The sequence below is a fragment of the Lottia gigantea genome, assembly GCF_000327385.1.
Source record: "Lottia gigantea unplaced genomic scaffold LOTGIsca_10, whole genome shotgun sequence".
Lineage (NCBI taxonomy): Eukaryota > Metazoa > Mollusca > Gastropoda > Lottiidae > Lottia > Lottia gigantea.
This window is the reverse complement of record NW_008706747.1, coordinates 2,641,940-2,655,330: the sequence shown is the minus strand read 5'-3', so window position 1 is coordinate 2,655,330 and position 13,391 is coordinate 2,641,940. Positions and strand designations below refer to the sequence as shown.

At 33.5% G+C, this 13,391-nt stretch overlaps 1 protein-coding gene across 1 annotated transcript; it reads left to right on the top strand.

Annotated features, from left to right (window-relative positions):
* Positions 1-5,822: 5,822 nt before the first annotated feature.
* Positions 5,823-11,739, top strand: LOTGIDRAFT_109719 (hypothetical protein; the record flags this gene model as incomplete). The annotated part of the gene is made up of 11 exons (XM_009046174.1): positions 5,823-6,031; positions 7,251-7,442; positions 8,095-8,140; positions 8,476-8,537; positions 8,905-9,003; positions 9,293-9,349; positions 9,682-9,727; positions 10,019-10,120; positions 10,428-10,521; positions 11,038-11,168; positions 11,590-11,739. 11 exons carry the CDS (start codon positions 5,823-5,825, stop codon positions 11,737-11,739), a joined length of 1,188 nt encoding a protein of 395 aa, XP_009044422.1.
* Between the last annotated feature and the right edge of the window lie 1,652 nt (positions 11,740-13,391).

The following is a 13,391-nucleotide window of genomic DNA, read 5'->3' as shown; positions in this document are numbered from 1 at the left end:
CCTCCAAATAATATAGTCTGGATACAGGCCTGTCTGAATCGTAGACCGCGTGGTACATTCTACCCGAGTCTTTATTCCTGATCAAGTACTATGAGCCTAATTTGCTCGACTGTAAACTTTTGGCTCGTTTATAGATGACAAGTTAACGTTCGATTCCAGTGGATGCTGATATCGCAACTTTTGTCAAAGACTTCCTTTCGAACTAAGTGACTGTACGTACCCGTTGGCAGAACCCTGGGGATTCTCTAGCATGTCTTTTAGGGATTATCCCTAACAACTGTCTTTGTCCTTGTCAAGTTTCTCTTAAAGACAATGGCGCGTTTTGTTATTTGTCTTTACCGGTTTCACGTGAACACCTTTTGTTTGTTTTTTTCAACTTTATCCACAATCACGCAAATTTAATATTTTTCATTCATGAAATATACAAATATAGAAATTAGAAAATGGTCGCCGGAAATTGAATTCTTTACATTTTTTAATTCTTCCTGTGGAAATAACTCGTTCACGCACATAAACATTGTACGAAAAATATTATTGAAAATAATAATATCCACTCAAGTGCAGGCACACGAACTCTCTTGTTAGCCGATTTTTGATGCCAACTCGAATCTTGAGTGCAGACGATAGAACAATCGACGACAAATATCAAACTGGTTTCAGATGATAATCTTGTCAGATTTTACGAGAGATTTGAGTCGGCGACAAATATCGACGATCAAGACTGTTCGTGGACCCACACCATAACGCACGACAAACTAAATTCCACCTTCGAAGAGATACAGTCGTCAAAGTACATGCATTTGCAAATTTTAGCTATCCGGAACACTTTTCAAAATATAAATTCGTCGATTGGATATCATATTTTCGGCTAATATTTTTTTATACGTTTGGATTTTAGAACTTTTGGAAACATTGGCGCATCTACAAAAGGCTATTGGACCATGCCCCAAGAATTGAGGCTGGTTTGCTTGAGCCGAATAATAAGAAGGTATGTAAAACTCCATTGCGCTTTTTTTTATATATAAATTAAAAGCTGATTGAATGCGTAAAACTCAATTTCTATTCAGCCTAATAAAAAGAAAGTATGATCTCAATCTCACTTCGTCAGCCTAGGAGAAGAGACGTAAAACTCCATTTCGCTTTTTTTTATATGAATATGTAAATTAGAAACAGCTTGAGGACGTAAAACTCCATTTCATTTCAGCCTAATAAACAGAAAGTATGATCTCAAACTCCACTTCATCAGTCTAAGTAGAAGGGGCGTTAAATCCATTCCACTTCATAAGATAAATTAAAATATCATATGACGTAAAATTCCATTTCCTAAGCCAATAAGTAAGAAATTTTGACTTAAAAATCTACTTCCATTAACCCAATGGCGTAAGGGGAGTAAAACTCCATTCCATTTTACTTAATAAATAAAACATTTCATTTTATAAAACCAGTTTAGGTAGAAGACGTCTGTCTTTATACAGCCTAATCTAAATATTGTCAATTTGCTTTTTAAATAGGAAGGGTCTTCATTTTACTTTCACTTTTTATAATCTTCTTACAAAACTTGTCAAAAATAAATAAACGATTTCCTTTTTGTTTCCGCAGATTAATAGAAATTTTGACGCATATCTTAAGTCTCGATTATCACAACTGTGTCAATTAATGATAACGTCTTTCTATTCAAGACTACTAAAGGAGTTTCCGATACATATCACGTGACATTACATCTTCCGGTAATGGCTGTCATATCAAAATAAAATTAGGAAAGATGATCAAAGTGATGACAAAACATCGTTGATGAGGATTTTTAGGGGATTGCAGACGGCGGAGCAGCAAAAATGGGGTCTCGGCTTAGGTAACTAAGATTTTGTTTTGTCTTTGGAACTTTGTGATCGGAAATACAGCTTCCAAAAACTTTCAGTCTGTGCACCCTTTTGATAAAATATAAACAAAAGGTTACTCTTATCTCATCGATTTTGGGGGTGGGTAGGTCGTGTCCTTAATTAATGCAGTACAGATTCTATATTGTTGACAAGTGTACGCTTATGCTTGGTGTAGGAACAGCTTTATGGATTGACTAGACAAGCTGTATCTGTAGGCTAAGTAGCCTGAGCCTTGTGGTGTAGTGTACAAGCTAAGCTAATGTCCAAGTCCACGAAAGGACACAAGATGATACACCACATTGAATGCTTCAAAAAACTTTGAGACAGATCAGTGCTTTCATTGAGATTCATCCCAGTCAGTGGAGCTTAGCGAAATCTGAAACAGAAAAGGTTGACTTGTCCCATAATAGATGTAGCCCTATGTAGTGGCAGAAAGTATGCAAACTAAAAAGTTTATTTTAAAGTCCTATTATCTAAGTAATGAAAAGATTTTGAAATCCAACTGTTATTTCGTTTCAGAGAACATCCTGACCGACTGTTTGAAGTTTTTATGGAAGTTGCCAAACCTAATGGGGACATAGATTGTAAGTCAAGTTACAATTTATATAATGTAGATTTTTTCTATGACTAAGACCAAATAGAGATTGATTATCGATAATCAAAATCATTAATCCCTAGCGATGATAATCAACTGTAGCGATTATTTAACCCAGCCCTTTCTATGACAGTAAATTTCTGCAACATTCATTGTTTACCCTCACTAGCTAAATCTTAAGGCCCTTCAGTAAAGAGTGATGCATGGCTAGTGCTTTCGACTGTCAGCTGTTTGAGTGATGTTTATCTGGGTCTTATTTTCAGAAAAAGTGAACAAACATAAAATGCATAATTTAAGAAATATTGTAATCTGATTGGATGATAAAAATGAAATTTGAAATCGATTAAAGTGGTTGACCAATCAGATATCCCAAAGTAATTTTTGGAGATTAAGGCCTGAGCTAAGAGGCTAGAATAATAGGTCTCAATTTGAAGGGTTGTTTGTTAAAGGTCTGTGTTTTAAACCTTTCAGTTCCATTTGTCCTACAAAAATATCCTGATTCTTATAAAGATGAGGTGAGTAAAAATTTGAATTTTTTTCTCCAAAATAAACCTAGTACTGGTACTGGATTTGTACCTGGTAATTGGCAAACCTGTTTTAAGATCACATTTTCATGTACATGCATTATTATACGTCATGTATTGTCTTCTCAAAGCAGACCGAAAAATTGGAATCAAATCAGTGATCAGTGTCTTTGATACATATAGGGAGCGGTGGCTCAGTGAGTTAGAGGTTTGCTCGCTAATCTGAAGGGCCAAGGTTCAATCCCGGCATAGGTCGAGATAATACCTTCGGATTTTCAACCCCGTTTCCCCCTGTAAGTGATGCATGTAAGAGGGGCTGACATGGGAAAGGCGTCTAGTCGTTCAAATGGGACCATAAACGAGGCCCTGTGTGCTTCAGTCTGTGCACGTTTAAGTTCCCTTAACAGTTGGAAATCGAAAAAGAGCAGGCTTGTTTACTTTTCCTCTATGCCCACTGCAAGTTTAAGTTTAAACTTCTCATTGAACATGCCTGGTGAATCAGCCCAAGAAACAGTCTGTGTAAATACTGACGAGTCAGACCAAGATAAGAATCCAATCTTTAATTAAGCCTATTGTTTGTTAATTGATATCTAATGATGTAATAGTCTGTAATACACTGTAATATAACTTATATAAGTATAATAAAGATTGTAACAATAGGTATACACTTCCCTTAGGTATTGTTATTAGGGCTGGATAAAACGATCAAAATAATTCATAATCGATTATATGTCAAAGTTATATTTTCTCCACTGTACCTGTTAACAAGTAGTAATCTCTTCCACATAGGTTCCCTTCAGCACATAACTTACCCACAATAAACTATAATAACTGATCAAAGCAAGAATGTACTTTTATGGCGCAAAATTTACCCATGAAATTAAGAATTTTGGCATGATTTTGATTTAGTATTTACAGGGTTTCTCTATTAAAATATTTCGATTATTAATTGATATTGGTAGTCTGCCTTCAATAATCGATCTCAATTTGTTAATCGATACCAAGCCCTAATTGTTATTCAAACTATGTCATAAGTAGATAATAACAGCACAAAAAGTATATCATATATGTACAATAGTTCACTTAAAGGGACAGGTGCGTCATCATACCTTATTCTCAAATACAGGAATTTTTTAGCTAAGCTTATCAGTAATAGTGTTTACAGCTCATCATTGAAATTTGAATCTTCAAATCCATGTGTGTCAAGAATTATCTTTGTTTGAGAGTGAAAATGGAAAATGCAAGAGCCACAGATGTCTGATTGAAAATTAGAATGGTGCAAATTGATGCTATCAGTGTGCCCAATACACATAAAAAGTTTAAAAACTCTCTTCACAATAATTTTAAGGTTAAGGTACAAGGAAAATTTGTTGTTATTTCATTGCCTATTTTTTAGAAATATCATTTCCTTTTCATGTGTTTAAGTTGTTATTATTACATTAAGAGTTCTAGGATTGCCCTAGATAGAGTTCAAAGGTCATCTTTTAATGCACCGTGATCTTCCAAGGGGATTAGAGTCAGTCAATAACTAGCCCTTGATACAGCAGCATATTGCCATGATGCTTCCATTACTAAATTTTACACTAAGATGGCTCTAAACAGAATGTTTTGGTCACTAAATTTGAAAACTTTGATAGAGTTCAAAGGTCATCTTTAAATGCATCATGATCTCTCAAGGGGGTATGAGTCTGTCAATAACTAACCTTTGATACAGTGTCATGATATTTCCATTATCAAATTTTGCAATTATGATTAAACTACGATTGCTCTAAATAGATCTGTCAAAGGGATTATAGTCAGTCAAAAGCTAGCCCTTGAACTGTCACATGATGTTTAGTTTTTGGTTATTATTACATTGAGATTGCACTACTAATGTTTACACAGAAATGGAAAAATTGATTCTGTATACAATACTAAAATATACAAATATGATTTACAAAGAGAATAATTCAGGCATAATAAATATATTTTGATCACAGCTATAGAGATATATATATGCCATAACTTAATAGATAATCAAATCAGGTACCATTTCCCGGCACTTCCAAATTGCTTGAAAGTGCCTGAAATTGTTTTATGATCAAATTCCATTGTCATAACACCAAAATAAATCCCATTAATTTATGGCCATAAACATAATTTCGCTATCAGTGAGCAATTATCAAGAGATCTTCATATTTTCCTCATAAAAAATTCATAAGTTGTCATCTGAAGGAAAATGTGAGAAAAGCTGTGTTCTGATTTATATTTCACGTGTTTTAATGAAATTTATTGATATATCAATTTACATAGTTATCTTATAGGGACATAGTCAAATACAGAAAATTGGAATGATGCAAATCAATGCTATAAGTGTCCCCATTACACAGAAATAATGTAGAAAGTCTCTTTACAATCCCTTTAATCATATTATCCCTTTAATAAGCATATCCCTTTGATAAGCATATCCCTTTGATAAACAAACTCTTTGATAGCCTCTCCCTTTGATAGCTTCTCACTTTGATAAGCATATCCCTTTAATAAGCGTATCCTTTTAATAAGCATATCGCTTTGATAGCTTCTATCTTTGATAAACATATCCCTTTGACAAGCATATTATCTATTTATTAAACATAACCTTTAATAAGTATATCATTTATAAGCATCCTTTTAATAAGCATATTATCCCTTTAATAAGCATATTATCCCTTTAATAAGCATATTATCCCTTTAATAAGCATATTATCCCTTTAATAAGCATATTATCCCTTTAATAAGCATATTATCCCTTTAATAATCATATTATCCCTTTAATAATCATATTATCCCTTTGTGAAGAATGTTCCTATGCTAAACATATTGCCTTACCCATTTAATAAATATGATTTTTTTTTTCAGGATGTGTTGAAATCGTCACCCAAGTTTGCCTACCCGTGTGAGATAGACTGTGGCAATGTTGACCATTTTACCTTTGTGTTTACTGATATTGAGGGTCTATTTAAATTTGGTTTTTGTCGTCATACACCTGGAGCTCAAACTACTTTATGTATAATCAGGTAAGTTATTTGAAAATATTCTTTTGCATCTCCACAATGCCCAACTATTGCGAAACTTCGTCTTATACCTTGACTGCAATAGCACCTTTCTTGTATCTTGAAATGCTATATGATTGTATTGTATAATAGCGAATACAGCATTCAGAGACCTGGACAGATAGACTGTAAACATTAAGTGTTATTGTTTTATACAGACTTTCTGCCAAGGACTCTCATTGGCTGTATTCGTTTACGTACAAACTTTCCTGATACAAGGAAGGTGGCTATCGCAGTCAAGGTGTAAGTATGAAAATTGTTACGGCTTGACATTTTGAAGGTGCATGAAACACATGTGTCAGTTGTTCAAAATTCAATTACAACAATGATCAAAACTAAAATTTCTAGATTACATCAACAGCCTTAATCAAATCTACAAACTGACGTCATGAGGCAATATTGCTCTGAGATCAAACACCCTAGTAGGAGGTGAAATCACCATAATACTGTCTTTATGATGCCAGTTATTTATGAATTTCTATGTATAAACATTAAACGGTATTTCAAAAGATAAAGATTTCTTTCCATGATTTGCAATGTGTAGACGTAAAGGCTGATTTAAAAACATCTAAAAAAAATAAGATATCTTTTCCAAAACCATTTCTTAACCCTGAAGATCAATTTGTCATGAATGTGTTTTTGCATTGTCTCATAGAAAATAAATTGCTATTACAGATGTAAAACCACATTTTCTTTTCTAAAACCATTTCTTAGCCCTGAAGAGCAATTTGTGGGGAATGATTTTTGCTTTGTCTTATAGTTGTTACAAAAAATGTCAAAAGAATAAAACAGATGATTTCCTTGCCTTATGAGCATTTTGTCTACAAAGTATATTTTATTTCATGATTATTGCATATTTAGGACTATTAATGTTTTGTTAGTCTAGATGCGTAGGCATCAAGGCATCATGTGCATTCTTCTGTGCAAATACTACTGGAGAAGTGGTTTGCAAATCAACACATATGACCGTGGTTTTATTTAATTGTTGGCGAACTATTCTTTGAATTTTCATTTTGAAAAGTGATGCGATTGATGAAAGCCTTAAGTGCCGATTAAGGAGTATTTAGTCGAACAATTTTTTTTCAAAATATGTCAGCATACCATGTGGATGACTTTCCACATATCAGGATGTAAACTCCATTTTGGCTGTCTGATAAAAAACACCATTTTATTTTCATTTTAGTTGTTTACCATGGTTTGAAATATTTTATAAATTGTTAAATATGATAGCTGAAATACTCAACCGATCAGAATTAAATTCTGTTGTTCCGTTGTTAGAAGAGACGTATAACCTGGAGATTCCAATGCCAAAAGTTCCTGTTACTATAGTAGCAAATCAGGAGGTAATTATTCCATTGAATTTCTCGCGCCTGTTGTTCTGTTCCTCAGCTTTCAGTATTAATGCCACAAGTTCTGCAATTGAAACCCAAAGTCTAGATTTTAAAATGTGCTTTGAATTAATTACCTTTGCAACCACTTATTTTACCAAAGTTCACAAAAAATCCTTGATACCAGCTATAGAAGCAAACCAGGAGGTTATTATTCCATTGAATTTCTCGCGCCTGTTGTTCTGTTCCTCAGCTTTCAGTATTAATGCCACAAGTTCTGCAATTGAAACCCAAAGTCTAGATTTTAAAATGTGCTTTGAATTAATTACCTTTGCAACCACTTATTTTACCAAAGTTCACAAAAAATCCTTGATACCAGCTATAGAAGCAAACCAGGAGGTTATTATTCCATTGAATTTCTCGCGCCTGTTGTTCTGTTCCTCAGCTTTCAGTTTAATTGCCTCAAATTTTGATTTTGAATTACAGAATTTTATATGTGCTTTGGATTTATTCTATTCTATTAAAGAATTTCCCTCATTGCATTCAACACAGTGTTACCAATTTTACTGATAAATGGTTTAATCATTTTGTTCAATTGGATAAGGCAAGACATCATAATTTGAAAATTTGGTCAAATAAAATTATACACAAAGCTGCAAAACTCTATATCATTTTTCTGTTTTTTCTTCAGATGTTTAGTTTTAGTGGTCCCGATCCAAATCAACTGCCATGTATTCCTTCCAGTGTAGGTTTCTTTTTATAATTTTTTTTCCTTCAAACTTTGATTAAATGTAGTGGCTCAGTGAGTTAGATACTTTCTTGCTAACTTGGAGGGCCAAGATTGAACCCAGATATGGGTCGAGAATTGAGATAATAGTTTTGGATTAGTTGTGCAGGGTTTGACATTAAACACAGGATTTATGCTACATACAGACTGTGTATGATAAAGATCCCGGGACATTTGGAAATAAAAAAACAGTACTGGCATATTTTCCTTCATTACACACATCATGGCTTATCTTCAGTGACATTTTTATGTCCATATTTCAAATTCGAATCGTCTTTTTTTACTATTTTCAGAGAAATTTAACTGAATATTACAATGCAATAGATACTCATAACATGATGATAATATTTGCGCAGTAAGTACAATATATCATAGAATCATTGAGTTTCGTAAATTGAAAGAACAGTTATAAAACATGACATCGACTAAAATATTATGGCATTGACTAACTCGTCCACTATACAGCTTTATAGCCTCTTATAAATTAATCAAAACAATTTGAGAATATGATGTGTAACTCTGGCAGAGGCCTCAGAATTTTTTTGTATTCAAGTTGCAAAACATTGCGTAGCAGAACACAATCTCATTATTCCATCCTCGTTTCCTTTTAAAATTGAAAAAAGACAGAAGAAAATGGATGTCTGACTTAAAATTGGAATGACGCAAATCAATGCTATCAAAAAAGTGTCGACAATGTAATGTATTTTGATTTTTATTTTCAGTATGTTAAATGAAAGAAGAATTTTAGTCACAAGTAAAAAGCTCAGTCGATTAACATCCTGTATCCATGCTGCAGAGGCATTACTATATCCCATGAACTGGTGAGTTATTACAGAGGCACTCTGTCTGCTTGGACTTCCCAAGCTTTTGAAGGCATTAAATATATTTACCTTGGCTAGAGAGACTTGACATGTTCACTATTCTGAAAGCACCTCATGCCACTCAGCAACTGGGCTTGTCAACTCAAAATCACCTTCAGAGACTTCACATAGTTGATGTTGTTTATTTAGTATATTTGTTATAGTACATCGTTTGAATTTGACAACATAAAAAACTCAGCTTCAGAGAGTCCACATGGCTAATTCCGTTTACTATTTGAATGTTTTTCAGGCAGCATCTATTTATACCTGTTTTACCTGCTCATGGTAATTTAATAGAATATGTTAGGTAAGCTTATTTATAACTTACATCACTGAATAAAACAATAACAAAAAAGAACCTGGCTCAGTATTCTCGAAACGATCTTAGCGCTAGGATGTCCTAGAATCAATGTTAGAAGATAAGAACCTAGGATGTCCTAGAATCAATGTTAGAAGATAAGATCCTAGGACATCCTAGCGCTAAGATCGTTTCGAGAATATGGGGCCTGGTCATGTCCGTGTTTTGCCGAGGACCTACCTCTTGTATTTGTGTCTGCTATATTCTACTGTATCACTAATCCTGCACTGGACTTTGACTTCATCAATGGCATGTTTCAAACATATCATTTATATTTTCAGTGCTCCAATGCCCTATTTAATAGGGGTTCATTCCAGCCTTTTACCGGTAAGTCACACTTCCAAACCTATTGAAGGGGTTCACTAATGGTCAACAGTGAACAGGCTAACCTGAAGGTCAAAAACAGAAAATGGTGAAGATATATCTCAATAATGCAGGTCGAATTGCCTGACAGGGAAAAAGTGTTATAACTTCTTTTTATCTGAGGCTGTCTTTTATTTTGGTATTTAACTTTTGCATATTTCGGGGGTAAAATTCGGCAAAGTGTTATAGATGGATGTGTACAATGAGGGAAATTTCTCAGTATAACATGCATTGATTATTACTCCAATATTGTAGAAAGTATTAAAGATGGAGATAGGAGATGCTGTGATTGTGGATGCTGATAGAAACACAGTCCAGACCTGTCATGAAGATTTCCAGAATCTTCCAGAAGATGTGGTAGGTTGATTATGTTACTCTGTCTTCATCTTCTGGTACCCCTTAAAGCATCAAGCACAATTCCAATTTTTAGTCAGCAGCCTGTGATTCTTGCAATTCTGTAGCTATCACAAAGGTCTTTGGCAGCTTTTGTGATAGTGACGTCATCTGACATCATAGGCATTTCTATAATTACAGGGACCACAGACATCTGTCTGATAATGTAAAGATGCAAATAGAAGCCATATATGGCAGTGATTCACATCATAAGCTTGACAACCTCTTTGAAATTTTAATTCATAACCTTTTTCAGGCATCCTATCTGAAGAAGTGTCTAAGACCAGACAAGTTGAAGAATTCCATGATGGAGTCAGGTGATGCCATTTCTAAAGCTTTTCTTCAAACTCTTGTTAGATTAATAGGTAAGATTATCATTTTGTTCTCAAACCTTAACAACACTGGAGGCAGCGCTACTGATCACATAGTTATTTGATATGTACCAGAGCAGCTATGACCAGCAAGTGACAATGGACAAAAATAGCTCCACAATACTCATATAAAAACGCATTATTATGGTGTCTGTGTTATGCCACCTTGTTGATTTGTTTGTCAGGAGAGGATTCATATTAAATATTCATTGTTTTATGGAGAGGGGTGATATAGGCGAACCCGGTTCTCCAATTCTTTTCATAATGTATATCTATATATCTGATTAAAATATTGTTTACAAAAAAATAAATTTTTTGCCTATATGTCGTTTTGATTTTGGGTTTTGCTTTGCTGGGTACTTGGGTTATCTACATATTTATTTATATACAGTGACAGATCTTGTTCAAGATTTACTGGCAGGTAAGAAATGACGCGTATTATATTTACAATTGTACGGTATATGTTGATATCTTATTCTCTTAAGTTATAGATGTATTCTTTCTCTATAGGTGGTTACAGAGATGCCTTGAGATTCCGAACTGGTGAACCTATAACCTTTGACCCTGAATCATTTGTGGTATCAAGAAGTGATATGCAGGCATTTCTCCAGAATATGTTACAATTACAAATATTTCAACAGGTGGGAGGAAGCTCTTTTGTCAATCAGAAAAATTTAACTCTTTAACACCCATATGTTGGAGAGAAATAGCAACTTGGGTGCTTAATTGAAGCAGGTGCTTGGCCAAACTTCTTGATGATGTTTCCTGCTATGTTGGTCTGTAGAATATTGAGGCATGAGGAATCCTTATTGTACCAAGAGCTCTGCATGGATTCTTAGTTTCTACCAGCTGGTCCTTGGCCTTACTGCTATACCTCCCAAAGCTAAACTAGAGTAGCTGAGTCCATTGAAATATTTAGGAAAGAGGAAGCCATATTTTACATTTAGGTGATCTTGCGAATATTTTCTACTGGATGATCTATGGCTTAACTTTTAGTCTAGAACATGTTTATACTTGTTTTGATCCATCTAATTCATATATATTTCTGTGGTTTTTTTTAAGTTTATCAACAACAGACTAGATATGTTGAACACTGGTTATGGTTTTTCGGATATTTTTGAACAAATGTCGTTAATGTATGCCGACAAATTGAATACTCAGTCTAAATATAAAGAATGGCAGACGCAGATGAAGGTAGGACTCTATTTTTAGTCATCCATTTTGGGTTATTGAGTTAATGCTTTTTAATTAATTGAAAGGGATCATGAAATCTATTGCAAATTATGAAACTTTTAGTGGAGCCCAAATTGAATTAGGTCTTTGGACTTAAAACCTTACACTAATAAAGAAAGTTTTGCCAACAGTGATAAGTTCATTTGATAAAAAGATTTATTTTCTTTTTACAGAAACAGGGTAAAAAATTACAGAAAGGGGGAAAAGATATCTGGTCTGACCTGAAGGAAAAGGTGAGAATTTTTATGATTCCTCATATCTTTTCTTCCAAGGTTCTTAACTCAGTGGATCGCTGGTACTATAAGGTCCATTAGGTCAATGATGAAGTTGTATTGGAGTATCCACCTCTCTTTGTGTAATAATGATCTCTAGCATGATTTTTCTGGAATTTTAGAATTAATTGCCAGTATCCAAAATCGAAATCTAGTGAAGGGAATATTTAGTAGATAATTTGCTTACTTCATATTATTGTTACTGGGGTTTTAAAAACTGATTGATGCAAATTTGTAGCACCTATGTTTTTGAAAGTCAATACAGATTCTATATAACTGATCCTTTTTTCTGACAATTATAATGGGAAATGTGTATGTGATGTTGAAGTGACTTAAATTTTCTGTGACCCTTCATAGAACTTTATCAACCTGGTGTCCATTTCTTATTTCTGGATGCTTTTGCTCTTTATTATCATTCATTCATTCATTTATTCAATCACAATTCAATGTAATTTTCCTATCATTCATTCATTCTCTTTTAATAAGTTATCATTTATACTTCATTCATTTATTCCAATATAAAATTTCTACCATCTTTCTCTTTGCCAGCTCTTTATTTATTTCATTGTAATATATTATCTCCTATCATTCATTCAATGGGCGTAAACCTCCATTCCATTTCTGATCATTCATTCCAAAACGTTTCTTCCACTGTCTTCCATTCATTGTTAAAAAATCTTCTTTTCAAGATTCATTCATTCCTTATATTTTTTTCTTCTGTCTTTCATTCATTCCTATATATGTATATCATTCCTTTATTCCAACCTCCTATCATTCATTCCAGTATGAAATTTCTACCATCTTTCTATCATCAATTATTCTGATATAGTTGGCTAATTGGTTCATTCATTCCTATATATTAGTTCCACCTCCTATCATTCATTCTGATATTATATTTCTACTATCTTTCTATCAGGCAGCTCCGATGATGACGACTGCTGTACAGTCAGTAAGTAATGGTGTATGTCCATGTCTGTCTAGCATGACCTTTGACCTTTATCCCATATATAGTTATATATCCACTGTATCTATTATCATTTTCATCTTCGACATATCTTTAATTACAGGAATCACAGACATCTGATATCAAATATTAATTCCCTTAAGCGAAATCATTTCAATACTTATCTAAGTTAATTGATAGAATATAAAAAAGCTTATTCAGTTTTTCCTAATATAAAATAAACATGTAAACATAACACTTAATTGCTTGCTAACTCTAACAAACAATCACAATGATAATTGCATCACAAACCTCAAATTTTATCTTGTTCCCATAACATTGTGCACATCCTTAAATCCCTTGTCATTATAGCAAAGATAGCTATTCTTCCGATTTTTTTTATTTTGTCAGAGATT